Source organism: Nerophis ophidion, linkage group LG26, assembly GCF_033978795.1.
Source record: "Nerophis ophidion isolate RoL-2023_Sa linkage group LG26, RoL_Noph_v1.0, whole genome shotgun sequence".
NCBI classification, from domain to species: Eukaryota; Metazoa; Chordata; class Actinopteri; order Syngnathiformes; family Syngnathidae; genus Nerophis; species Nerophis ophidion.
Genome location: NC_084636.1, coordinates 3,714,574 through 3,728,415, shown reverse-complemented (window position 1 = coordinate 3,728,415; position 13,842 = coordinate 3,714,574). Strand labels below are relative to the sequence as shown.

Sequence of the window (13,842 nt, the reverse complement as noted above, 5' to 3'; positions counted from 1 at the left end):
TTCAGCTTTTGACTCGCTTGAGACCGCTCATAAAAGCAATGGGACTCTGTCTGTGAATGGAGCTTGTAGTTACATATTATATAAATATGGAAATATTATATAAGTATGTATATAAGTATGTACATAAAGTGTTGTAATTATATTCCAACTCCGCGTTCTTCTTGGTCATCGCCGCTGCCACCACCCCCCCTCCCTTCCCCCCCAGCCGCCCGACCACACCACCACAAATAAATGCCTGACCTGTGGTAAACACTGCATAATATATAAATATTATGTAAATATGTACATAAAGTGTTGTAATTATATTCCAACTCCGCGTTCTTCTTGGTCATCACCGCCACTGCCACCGCCTCACCCCCTACCACCCCCAACATCCCCCCCGCCCAACCACACCACCACAAATAGATGCCTGACCTGTGGGAAACACTGTATATACATACATATATACACACATGTACATACATACATTCATCCTACTTTTCTTCAAAAGTGTCTTCTGTCTTTAAAGCGAACACCACAAATATCTACCTTCAGGAAGGGTTTGCAGCTAGAACTGCTTGGTTGGAGACAATGTATCCCACCAGGCATCCTCCAACAGTCTAAGAATCAGATGTATGCAATTGTTGACTGAAGAGCTTACCTGTAAAAGGCCTCCATCGCCGAAATGTAGAACTTCTAATATCGTGTCGGACTGAATGAACGCTGTGGACGACAGAAAAGTCATTAGCAACCAGCACAAATTCCACAATGCCCTTCAAATCTCGGATTTTTTAAAGCAAATGCTACATGTTTTTGGCATGAATTAAGTGTTGATTTAGGTTTTTTGTATTCTCTGTAGAGCCGGGTGATAAAAACCATATCAAAATATATCGCGATTGACATGTAATGGATAAAAAATGGGTTCAATAAAACGTTTTTGTTTCTTTCCTTTTTCTTTATGGCTGTGCTCTAAAAGGGATATTGCCGATCTTGCTGCGGACAAGCGCCCTGCATCATTTACAAACCATTTATTCTTCTCTTGTTGGGATAGTTGACATTAGTTTTGGATGATACCACAAATGTAGGTATCAATCCGATACCAAGTAGTTACAGGATACTACATTGGTCAGAATTTAAGTTCTCATGTGTCCAGGGTCATATTTCCTGAGTTTATGAATACAATATTGAATTTAAAAAAAAAAAGAAAAAATATTTTGTGACGATAAAAAATATTTATGTGATCATAGTAGTATCGACTAGATATGCTCCTGTACTTGGTATCATTACAGTGGATGTCAGGTGTAGATCCACCCATGGCATTTGTTTACATTTTGACGCCGGTGAGCTATTGTATCCTCCTACGGTGTGTAGTGAAGCATGTTTAGGTATTCTTCGTCCTGCAGTGATAAAGTTACTTTTGTCGCCATAAAGGCAAGCACTAGTGAGTTCGAAGCTGAAACAATGCCGATTGCAGATGGACATTAGCTGCTAGCGAGCCATGTCTTTTAAGTACCTCTTCCTGAAGGTGTTTCAGTGTTATAACTTCACCTTTATCGTTACTTTTTACCCCAAAATGCATCCGTTCTCCCTTTTCTGTCTACACACTGTGTCTGCTGGTAAGTACTCTGTGTGTGTGCGCTGCCCAACATGCTCCTCTGGTTGTACAACCAGCAATGTCAAGATGTGGCGAGGACGCGCCGTCATGTCTGTTAAAAAAAAAGAAAATAAAATACGGCGAACCGGTAGGGCTGGGCGATAATGGCCTTTTTTAATATCTCCATATTTTTAGGCCATGTCACAATACAGCATATATATGAACACTTGTAATGGACACTTGATGCATATAATCACAGCAGTAAGATGATTCAATGTGTCTACATTAAAACATTCTTCTTCATACTGCATTAATGTATGCTACTTTTAAACTTTCATGCAGAAAAGGAAATCACAACTAAGTCAATTTAGCTAAAGTGCATTTATGAAAAAGTTATTAATTAAGCAGTGGCACAAACATTCATCCATCCATCCATCCATCATCTTCCGCTTATCCGAGGTCGGGTCGCGGGGGCAGCAGCCTAAGCAGGGAAGCCCAGACTTCCCTATCTCCAGCCACTTCGTCTAGCTCTTCCCGGGGGATCCCGAGGCGTTCCCAGGCCAGCCGGGAGACATAGTCTTTCCAACGTGTCCTGGGTCTTCCCCGTGGCCTCCTACCAGCTGGACGTGCCCTAAACACATCCCTAGGGAGGCGTTCGGGTGGCATCCTGACCAGATGCCCGAACCACCTCATCTGGCTCCTCTCGATGTGGAGGAGCAGCGGCTTTACGTTGAGCTCCTCCCGGATGGCAGAGCTTCTCACCCTATCTCTAAGGGAGAGCCCCGCCACACGGCGGAGGAAACTCATTTCGGCCGCTTGTACCCGTGATCTTATCCTTTCGGTCATGACCCAAAGCTCATGACCATAGGTGAGGATGGGAACGTAGATCGACCGGTAAATTGAGAGCTTTGCCTTCCGGCTCAGCTCCTTCTTCACCACAACGGATCGATACAACGTCCGCATTACTGAAGACGCCGCACCGATCCGCCTGTCGATCTCACGATCCACTCTTCCCCCACTCGTGAACAAGACTCCTAGGTACTTGAACTCCTCCACTTGGGGCAGGGTCTCCTCCCCAACCCGGAGATGGCACTCCACCCTTTTCCGGGCGAGAACCATGGACTCGGACTTGGAGGTGCTGATTCTCATTCCGGTCGCTTCACACTCGGCTGCGAACCGATCCAGTGAGAGCTGAAGATCCCGGCCAGATGAAGCCATCAGGACCACATCATCTGCAAAAAGCAGAGACCTAATCCCGTGGCCACCAAACCGGAACCCCTCAACGCCTTGGCTGCGCCTAGAAATTCTGTCCATAAAAGTTATGAACAGAATCGGTGACAAAGGACAGCCTTGGCGGAGTCCAACCCTCACTGGAAATGTGTCCGACTTACTGCCAGCAATGCGGACCAAGCTCTGGCACTGATCATACAGGGAGCGGACTGCAACAATAAGACATTCCGATACCCCATACTCTCTGAGCACTCCCCACAGGACTTCCCGAGGGACACGGTCGAATGCCTTCTCCAAGTCCACAAAGCACATGTAGACTGGTTGGGCAAACTCCCATGCACCCTCAAGAACCCTGCCCAGAGTATAGAGCTGGTCCACAGTTCCACGACCAGGACGAAAACCACACTGTTCCTCCTGAATCCGAGGTTGGACTATCCGACGAAGCCTCCTCTCCAGTACACCTGAATAAACCTTACCGGGAACATTCATGTCATTTCCAAAACAGAAAGTGCAAGATTGTCAGAGACATTTTAAAACAAGCTATTAGTGCACTTTTGTGCAGGATGTCACTAAGATGACAAATCAAAACACTAAATTAAAGTGCACTTTTTGTACAGAACGCCACTACAATAGTTTAAAATAAATAAAGTGCACTTTTGTGCATGATGTCACAAAATATTTCAATAAGTGTCAAAAAGAAATGAGTTGCATGAGAGGACATCAAATAGTGTATGTCTTTTGTTGACTATTTTTTTCATATGGTGTTGATGTGGAAATGGTTGCTTTGGCATTTTGTGGGTGTGGCACCGAACAGAAATGTTGACATGCGGCGTTTCAAGCACTCTTCATTCTCTAGCGGGTGACTTTTCAAATGATGCTACATATTAGCACTGCTGCTACTTTTTCTAACATTGTTTTGCCGCATACTTGTTCGACATCGTCCCGCTTGAAGCCAAACCACCGCCGTGCCGTTTTTCTAAGGAACTAATTCGTCCTTCATTCTTTACCAGATTCACACCTTCTCTCTCTCGTATTACCACTCGCACCACTCCGCTAGCATCACAGCTAATGTTACCCAGGCTGCTACCTCTCTGCATAGCGAGGGCATATGACGGTGCACGCATGACAGTATGTGACGTATGTAAGAAGGTGCGCTTGATTTAAGTCTCTGTGAGAAGCAGAGACAACAAAGACTGAAAAAAAGCCTGTAGTGTAATGTCCGCAGCAAAAAGCAACTGCTTGAGAACGTATATTCGAATATCCCGATATAGTTATTTTCTATAGACAAACCCGCGATATATAGAGTATATATATATATATATATATATATATATATATATATAAATATATATATACAAAAAATACATATATAGATATGAAAATAAATATACACATATATTTATATTATATTATATATATATATATATATATATATATATATATATATATATATATATATTGGGGATGCACCGATTAATCGGTAACCGAATATATTCGGCCGAATATGGCAAAAAAAGCCACATTCGGCCTTCGGTGGAATGAGTTCAAAACAAGGCCGAATAGTGGCGTGTGACGCAAGCTTTTGAAACGGTGACGCAATCAACCAACGTGCAGTGACGTTGGGATATGTTGTGTACCTGTATAAGTGTATGAGGTTACAATGTTGTGTACCTGTATAAGTGTATGAGGTTACAAGCACACACTTATTGAGATTTAGTGGGGCCTCTGTTTACATTATTAGCCTGTTGTGTAGGCTACCTGTATAAGTGTATGAGGTTACAAGCACACACTTAATTGAGATTTAGTGGGGCCTCTGTTTACATTATTAGCCTGTTGTGTAGGCTACCTGTATAAGTGTATGAGGTTACAAGCACACACTTATTGAGATTTAGTGGGGCCTCTGTTTACATTATTAGCCTGTTGTGTAGGCTACCTGTATAAGTGTATGAGGTTACAAGCACACACTTATTGAGATTTACTTGAGCCTTCTGTTTACATTATTAGCATATCTACTGTGGCTAAGCAGACGTTTGCCAAAAGGACAATCATTCATTTGTTGTGGGTTTATCCACTTTTATGCACTTTATTTTTTTTTGGAATGCATGTTTTGTTTGAAGGCCTAATATAAATGAAAAACTGGGCTTTTTTTGAAAAGCAAAGACTACTGCAATATTAAAAAAATGTCAATATTAAAAAAAATGTCAATATTCAATAGGGCTTCACGGTGGCAGAGGGGTTAGTGCGTCTGCCTCACAATAAGAAGTTCCTGCAGTCCTGGGTTCAAATCCAGGCTTGGGATCTTTCTGTGTGGAGTTTGCATGTTCTCCCCGTGAATGCGTGGGTTCCCTCCGGGTACTCCGGCTTCCTCCCACTTCCAAAGACATGCACCTGGGGATAGGTTGATTGGCAACACTAAATTGGCCCTAATGTGTGAATGTGAGTGTGAATGTTGTCTATCTGTGTTGGCCCTGCGATGAGGTGGCGACTTGTCCAGGGTATACCCCGCCTTCCGCCCGATTGTAGCTGAGATAGCCGCCAGCGCCCCCCGCGACCCCGAAAGGGAATAAGCGGTAGAAAATGGATGGATGGATGGAATATTCAATAAAAAATTACTTTATTTGAAAAACATGTCTAAATATTTATTCTAGGCTATTTATGCAATATAAAAAAAAATGTGAAAAACTGCATTCATTATTCGGCCAAGCGTTTAAATTTTATTCGGCTTCGGCCACAAATTTTCATTTCGGTGCATCATTTAATTGCCCAGCGCTATGCAAAGCTAACATGGAATGCTAACAGTAACATTACAGCTAAAGGTCGTCTTGTCACATTGATCAACTTTGTGCAGGACAATTTGTGTCCATGGTTTCATAAATCAAAGCCCAGTTCTCACTTGGAAGAATTACACAGGAAGTGAGCAAGAATTTCAAACGTTGCCGAGCGACAACCATCACAATGACGCTTGGAGGGTCCTCCGAGCTACATTACTGTAGTCTCCAATAGTACAAGGCTTCTATATACCGGGTGAAACAAGTGTAATGTGACTAACTGTGAATGAACGTTTTTTTAACAATGAACATGTTTGATTTATTGATAATAATCAGACCCGGCAGAAATCATATCATAACCACGATAAACAATGTACCGGGCGTTTTGGTGGAAATTCCCTAGCACGCGCTTATCCCTGCCGCAGATCATTAACAGGTTTACAGAACTACACAAATGCATAATAAACTAGTCTGATCTGTTCACGGGTGTCAACCCTGTAATTGAGTGCCGACCAAATGAACTGGTCTGATGCCCTTTGTGCGTTTTACCCCTGGCCTTGTTTAAATTGTGCGTTTAACCCCTGGCCTTGTTAAATTGCGTGGAGAACGAAATCAGGTTTGGCCCTCCGAAAAATAATTGCGGCATAATGAGAGGTAGCGCGTCGTCTTAGTAGAATTTTGACAGGTCTTCTATGACATAATCATAGGTAGCATAGGATTCCAATTTTGACAGGTCTTCTATGTAGCTCATTACCCGTTGTCTTAATAGCACATATTTTGGAATACAATAGAATAGAATGAACTTTATTGTCATTATATTTGCATATAACGACTCCAACTTAAGGTGCGGTAGTGGGAACAAGTATGGGGTGAAATAAATGACATAAGAGGTAAAAAGGAAAAACTAACAATTGAAATAAACAGACTACTATCCAATAAAAATAATAAGCAATCCTGTACAATATACAAAACACTATAGAAGTACAAAATACTGTACAATATACAGAGCAAGACAGGAGTACCGAAGTAATAAATAATCAGTGTCAGACGTATTGCACTCGAAGGGTAGTATTGCACACTAGGGTATTAGGGCATTATATTGTAAGTTAGGGGTGAGTTATTATTATTTTAAGTTAGAGTTCAACATGGTGACAGCTGTGGGAAAGAAGCTGTCTCTGAGCCTGTTTGTTTTGGCTCTGATGCACCTGTAGCGCCTGCCTGATGGTAGCAAGTCAAACAGGTGGAAGCCAAGGTGTGTGCTGTCCTTGGTAATGTTTTTTGCTCTGTTGAGGCAACGGGAGTTGTGTGAGTCCTTTTTTGTGCAGACTGTATGACCCTCTGAATCGCCTGTTCGTCTGCTTCAGTGCAGCTGGCGTACCACACTGTTATGCAGTACGTTAGCAGGCTCTCGACAGCCGAGCGATAGAAGGTCACCATCAGCTGCCTCTCCAGTCTGTTCTTCCTCAGCACCCTCAGGAAATGGAGTCCCCGCTGGGCCTTCCGGATGACCGCAGTTGTATTTTGGGTCCAGGACAGGTCAGCAGATATGAGGGTGCCGAGGAACTTGAAGGAGCTGACTCTCTCCACCTCCTCGCCGTTGATGTAGAGGTGGGCGGGGTCTGCGGTGTTTTTCCTGAGGTCAAAGATGAGTTCCTTGGTTGTTGTGGTGTTCAGTGCCAAATTATTCACTGAACACCACGCTGATAGTTTCAGGAACTCATCTCTGTATGCAGACTCATCCCCCCCTGTAATGGGACCCACCACCGTTGTGTCATCGGCGAACTTGATGATGGTGTTCTCCGAGTGGGCTGGACTAGTCATGGGTGTAGAGGGAATACAGCAAAGGGCTCAGCACACAGCCCTGTGGGGAGCCGATGCTGAGTGTGCGGGGGGAGGAGAGATGGGGGCCAAGTTTTACGGTCTGAGGTCGGTTGGTCAGGAAGTCCTTAATCCAAAGACAGGTGGGTGAGGGTAGGCCTAAGTCCAGCAGTTTGGTGACCAGGATGTCTGGAATGATGGTATTGAAGGCGGAGCTATAGTCAATGAAAAGCATCCTGACATAGCTCTCCTGGTGTTGAGTGGAGAGCCATGGATATGGTGTCATCCGTGGATCTGTTTGTCCGGTGGGCAAACTGCTGTGGGTCTAGGGTAGGGGGGAGGCAGGCTTGGATGTGGTGGAGGACCAGCCTCTCGAAGCACTTCATGATGACAGGTGTGAGTGATACTGGGCGATAGTCATTGAGGTTGTTTGTGGCAGCTTTCTTGGGTGCCGGGAGTATTGTGGCAGATTTAAGGCAGGGTGGGATGAATGCGTGTGCCAAGGAGAGAGGTTGAAGAGGACGGTGATAATGTAGGAGAGCTGGTCGGCACATGCTTTGAGCACCTTCTTGACCAGTCGCTTTCCTGGGGTTCACTGCCTTGAGCACCCGCCTGACCACGTGCTCCTCAAGGGTGAGTGCGGGGGGGGGTTGGGGGTGCTGGTGGTGGTGTGGCTGTGACTGATTGTGATGTCCCAAAGCGTGCAAAAAAGCAGTTCAGCTCCTTTTAGAATGTAACTTCATGAAGTAAATCTGTAATCTTAAGCATAAGTAACTATCTTTGAGGACACGGAGGTCCTCTGTATTTGTTTTTTAAGTGAAAAAAGGAGATATGATTGACTGCAATTGGACTTTTTAAGGGCAGGACATGGTGTGCGCTGTACACCACGATGCGGTAGATCATCTTCTCACAATATATACCGTATTTCCTTGAATTGCCCCCGGGTATATAGTATGCGCCTGCCTAGAATTACTGCCGGGTCAAACTTTTTTCGCAAAATAATTAGCGCATGCTTAGCATTACCGCCGGCTCAGGATTAACGCCGGGTCAAACTCTTTTCGCAAAATATTATTTTTATTGGCGCATGTCTAGAATTTCAGCCAGGTCAAACTCTTTTCGCTAAATAATTAGCGTATGCCTAAAATTTCCGCCGGGTCAAACTCGTCATGTCACGAGTGACACTTCACCTGTCATCATTTCCAAAATGGAGGCTGATTTCAATCATTTGAAATCGCATAAAGGGAAGAAGATTAAGAGCTATTCAGTAGGATTTAAGGTCCAAGCTTTTGAATATGCTAAAAAGAACAGTAAGCAGCTATGTTTTATTAATATACCGTAGCTGCGTGTGTCAAATATGAGTCATTAAATGACTCCCACCTCCTGGTGGTAGAGGGCGCTAGTGATCCTTCTTGCGACTACTCGGCTGCAGAAAAAGTGACAACAAGCAGCAAGAGTGAGCAGCGATCGTTGATCTTTTCCTCTCGCTTGCACTTTTAACATGGAGGATTACATATCTAAAATAACAGTTTCCTAAACTGGACTTTCAATGGAAGCAGGAGGTAATAAAGGAAGATCTCCATCGAGACATGGAGACTTTTAAAACTGAAGAAAGATAAGGAAGACTTCTATAAACAAGTTATCGATGCTTTTGATCAGAGGGAGCTGCGCATGGACTTCATTTATAAGTAAAGGTAAGACCATAATAACTTTTTTTTATTAAATGTGCTTTTCATGATGGTATCCTTACATCACACTCAAGTTTATAAACGCAGGCCTAAATTTACCGCATGCCTTTGGTAAGTGCCAGAGTGAGAAGAAGTTTTAAAATAATTAGCGCATGCTTGCCTTTACCGCATGCCTTTGGTAAACGCCGGAGTGAGAAGAGGATTTAAATTAATTAGCGCCCCGGCGGCAATTCAAGGAAATACGGTAGTGTTTGCACAGATTATATATTACTAAAAGTCCACTTTTTATGTAACCATCTGATCAGAAATGTGTTTCGATCCCCGCTCATGGTTGAACATATAGTAAGGCCTATACTCTGTTTTAACTATGTTAAAATTGTTTAATACGCTAAACATTAGCATATTATTAAAAAAGTGGACTGTAACAAAAATCATGCTAATTGTCACGTGTTATATTACCTAACAATTGTTCCTCAATGGAAGCTTTTGTTATTCTGGTAATTCATTGCGTTGCTCAAGGTAATATTTATTTTAGGTGTTCATAACCTTTTTTAGCTCGGGGCACAACTTTTCCACTACAGAGGGATCCCGGGGCCCGCTGAAATATTAACACAGAATTAGTCTTCTTACGGGCTTCACGGTGGCAGAGGGGTTAGTGCGTCTGCCTCACAATACGAAGGTCCTGCAGTCCTGGGTTCAAATCCAGGCTCGGGATCTTTCTGTGTGGAGTTTGCATGTTCTCCCCGTGAATGCGTGGGTTCCCTCCGGGTACTCCGGCTTCCTCCCACTTCCAAAGACATGCACCTGGGGATAGGTTGATTGGCAACACTAAATTGGCCCTAGTGTGTGAATGTGAGTGTGAATGTTGTCTGTCTATCTGTGTTGGTCCTATGATGAGGTGGCGACTTGTCCAGGGTGTACCCCGCCTTCCGCCCGATTGTAGCTGAGATAGGCGCCAGCGCCCCCCGCGACCCCAAAAGGGAATAAGCGGTAGAAAATGGATGGATGGATAGTCTTCTTACTCTTCATTTTAATTGTATTCTCAATACGGTAAGTTTACTGGATAAACCTTGATGTCAATCAAATGAAGCATGAGTTAATCACAAAGATTAATATCAAGGCTTAGGTCAGGCTGATGACAAAAAATAACACTAATCAAATATGCAAAAACTGAATAAAGTACATATTAACACTGATTTAGTACGCTTACTCTTGATTTTAATTGTATTCTCAATACAGTAAGTATATCTAATAAATCCACACTGGACAAACCTTGATGTAAATCAAATGAAGTATGATTTAATCACAGAGATTGTTATCAAGGCTTAGGTCAAGCTGATTAGAAAAATGAACACTGATCAAATATGCAAAAACTGAAGAACATACAATTACATACAAATACGCAGTGCTTACATGAATACATTCAAACTACAGATGTCTGACAATGGCTTGTTTGCCGATATCCGAAATTGTCCAACTCTTAATTACAGATTCCGATATCTACCGATACTGATATATACAGTCGTGATACCCCGCTGGATGCATTAAACAATGTAACAGGGTTTTCCAAACTAAATCAACTCAAGTTATGCGGTAGCGGGGGGTGTATATTGTAGCGTCCCGGAAGAGTTAGTACTGCAAGGGGTTCTGGGTATTAGTTCTGTTGTGTTTATGTTGTATTACGGTGCGGATGTTCTCCCGAAATGCGTTTGTCATTCTTGTTTGGTGTGGGTTTACACATATTTGTAACAGTGTTAGTTGTTTATACGGCCACCCTCAGTGTGACCTGTATGGCTGTTGACCAAGTATGCGTTGCATTCCCTTGTGTGTGCGAAAAACCGTAGATATTATGTGATTGGGCCAGCACGCAAAGGGAGTGCCTGTAAGGTTTATTGGCTCTCTACACTCCTCCCTACATCCGTGTACACGGCGGCGTTTTAAAAAGTCAAAAATTTTACTTTTTAAAACCAATAATTTTGAAAACAATAACGATAATTTTTGATATTACATTTTAGAGCATTTATCGACCGATAATATCGGCAATCCGATATCATCTGACATCCCTAATTCAAACTACCGGTAAATAAATAATAAACAATGTTTCTTAAATAAACTGTCAATAAAATTTAAGTGCCAATGAAAATACAACTTTACCACTTTAGTCATAATTTTGGCGTTTAAGAAACTTCTGTATAAGTTTAGCCTCACACTTTTTCTGTTTGTTTGATATTGCATTACTGCCAATAGTGGTGCACAACTGTATTACAACTGCGTACTGCTGCGGCAAATACAGACCACAGTTGAGAAACAATGGCCCTATGGTTAAGAAGCACTTTTATATGATTTATATATGGTGCTGCTCCACTTGGACCACTAGTTTTTGACCAAGGTATTTGTCAACATGGTTACGGCCTTGATCTCAAGCACATCTTTTAGAATAGAACTTTATTCTAGGTTATTTATGAGTGTAGCAACGCAATTGGCGTGCGTCTGCAAGGACATTTTGATACAGACTTCTCTGCAAAGCGCTACCAGCTGCTTGAGAGCGTACTGAAAAGTGTAGCCCAAAGTTAAAAAAAAAAAAGGTGTTTTATCTCACGAGTCCGGACACTAAAACTTGCTGTGTTCATCTTAGCCACAAATAAAAGGAAGAGCATGTTCGGGCGTGGTATTTAGGTGGCTTGGACTTATCTGTGAAAAGAAACCGTGGTGGGGGGACTGGTCAAGTTAAACTATGTTTAAAAGTCAACTTTACAAACCCTGTTTCCAAATGAGTTGGGAAATTGTGTTAGATGTAAATATAAACAGAATACAATGATTTGCAAATCCTTTTCAACCCATATTCAGTTTAAATGCTACAAAGACAACATATTTGATGTTCAAACTGATAAACATTTTTTTTTTTGCAAATAATCATTAACTTTAGAATTTGATGCCAGCAACACGTGACAAAGAAGATGGAAAGATGGCAATAAATACTGATAAAGTTGAGAAATGCTCGTCAAACACTTACTTGGAACATCCCACAGGTGTGCAGGCTAATTGGGAACAGGTGGGTGTCATGATTGAGTTTAAGAGCAGCTTCCATGAAATGCTAAGTAATTCACAAACAAGGATGGGGCGAGGGTCACCAATTTGTAAGCAAATAGTCGAACAGTTTTAGAACAACATTTCTCAACGAGCTATTGCAAGGAATTTAGGGATTTTACCATCTACGGTCCATAAAATCATCAAAAGGTTCAGAGAATCTGGAGAAATCACTGCACTTAAGTGATGATATTACGGACCTTTGATCCCTGAGGCGGTACAGCATCAAAAACCGACATCAGTGTGTAAAGGATATCACCACATGGGCTCAGGAACACTTCATGAAAACCGCTGTCAGTAACTACAGTTGGTCGCTACATCTGTAAGTGCAAGTTAAAACTCTACTATGCAAAGCCAAACCCATTTATCAACAACACCCTGAAACGCCACCGGCTTGGTTGGGCCCAAGTTCATCTAAGATGGACTGATGCAAAGTGGAAAAGTGTTTTGTGGTTTGACGAGTCCACATTTCAGATTATATTCGGTAACAGAGGACGTGGTGTCATCCAGAACTAAGAGGAAAATAACTGTTTGGATTAGTAACTCCAGTTGGTTGCTACATCTGTAAGTGCAAGTTAAAACTCTGCTATGCAAAGCAAAACCCATTTATCAACAACACCAAGGAACGCCGCTGGCTTCACTAGGCCCGAGCTCATCTAAGATAGACTGATGCAAAGTGGAAAAGTGTTCTGTGGTCTGACGAGTCCACATTTAAAATTATATTTGGAAACTGTGGACATGGTGTCCTCCAGAACAAAGAGGAAATTAACCATCCGGATTGTTATAGGCGCAAAGTTGAAAAGCCAGCATCTGTGATGGTATGGGGGTGTACTAGTGCCCAAGGCATGGGTAACTTACACATCTGTGAAGGCACCATTAATGCTGAAAGGTCCATACAGGTTTTGGAGCAACATATGTTGTCATCCAAGCAACGTATGGAAACGGGGTTTGTAAATTCTGCTATTTTTCAGTCAAACGCCTGCATGCTAATCCATTTCTGTTTTAAAGCACACAGAATGATCTTTGCACCTAACAATTACTCAGATGACCTCACCAATGCTTGACTCCTGCGTCATTTGCAAACGACGCGTAAAACTGACTCCGGGCTTGAATAGCCTTTCGCTACTTTTCACTTGACACCAACAAGATAAGATCAGACCACGCTCGCACCCCTCGCTTCCTTCCGACCCAAGCAGAACGCCGCCCTTACCAGAAATGGGTGCTAACCGATACAAGTGGTACATTCAAGCACCCTGTGAGGGCTATGTAGTGACATAAAGCAGTTGAGAAGATCTTAAAAATAGTCCCTCTGCCAACATGTTTCTAGGTTTTTGATAATTTGTTCAAGAATGCAAGCGACACCTTTAAGAAAGTAAATATGTGCCTTTTTTTTTTTTGCAACAGAGGTGTTTGGACAAGGTGAAATGGCACAATAGGATGACTCAAGCTTGGTTTATGAATCTGTGTAGTCAATACGCCCAACCTCACTTACACACTAGTGACTTACTTTTTTTTTTACACTTTGTTTTGTCCTGTCCACCTACTGAGGCAAATCATTACTTTAAAAGAGAAATTGTTGCCTTATTTATATCGGATTTATATTATTGTTTGCTGCAGCAGGGGATAGAAAGACAAAGACAAGAGGGGCAAAAGAAAGAGACAACAACAACGGCATAGCTCG

At 42.5% G+C, this 13,842-nt stretch overlaps 1 protein-coding gene across 1 annotated transcript in view; it reads right to left on the bottom strand.

Annotated features, from left to right (window-relative positions):
• The window catches only part of LOC133543427 (transmembrane protein 131-like), a 61,323-nt gene that overhangs the window by 30,791 nt on the left and 16,690 nt on the right, over positions 1 to 13,842 (bottom strand). The window contains exon 2 of the mRNA XM_061887987.1: positions 641 to 702. Coding sequence (XP_061743971.1) covers positions 641 to 702 — 62 coding nt within the window. The remainder of the gene's footprint in view (positions 1 to 640; positions 703 to 13,842) is intronic.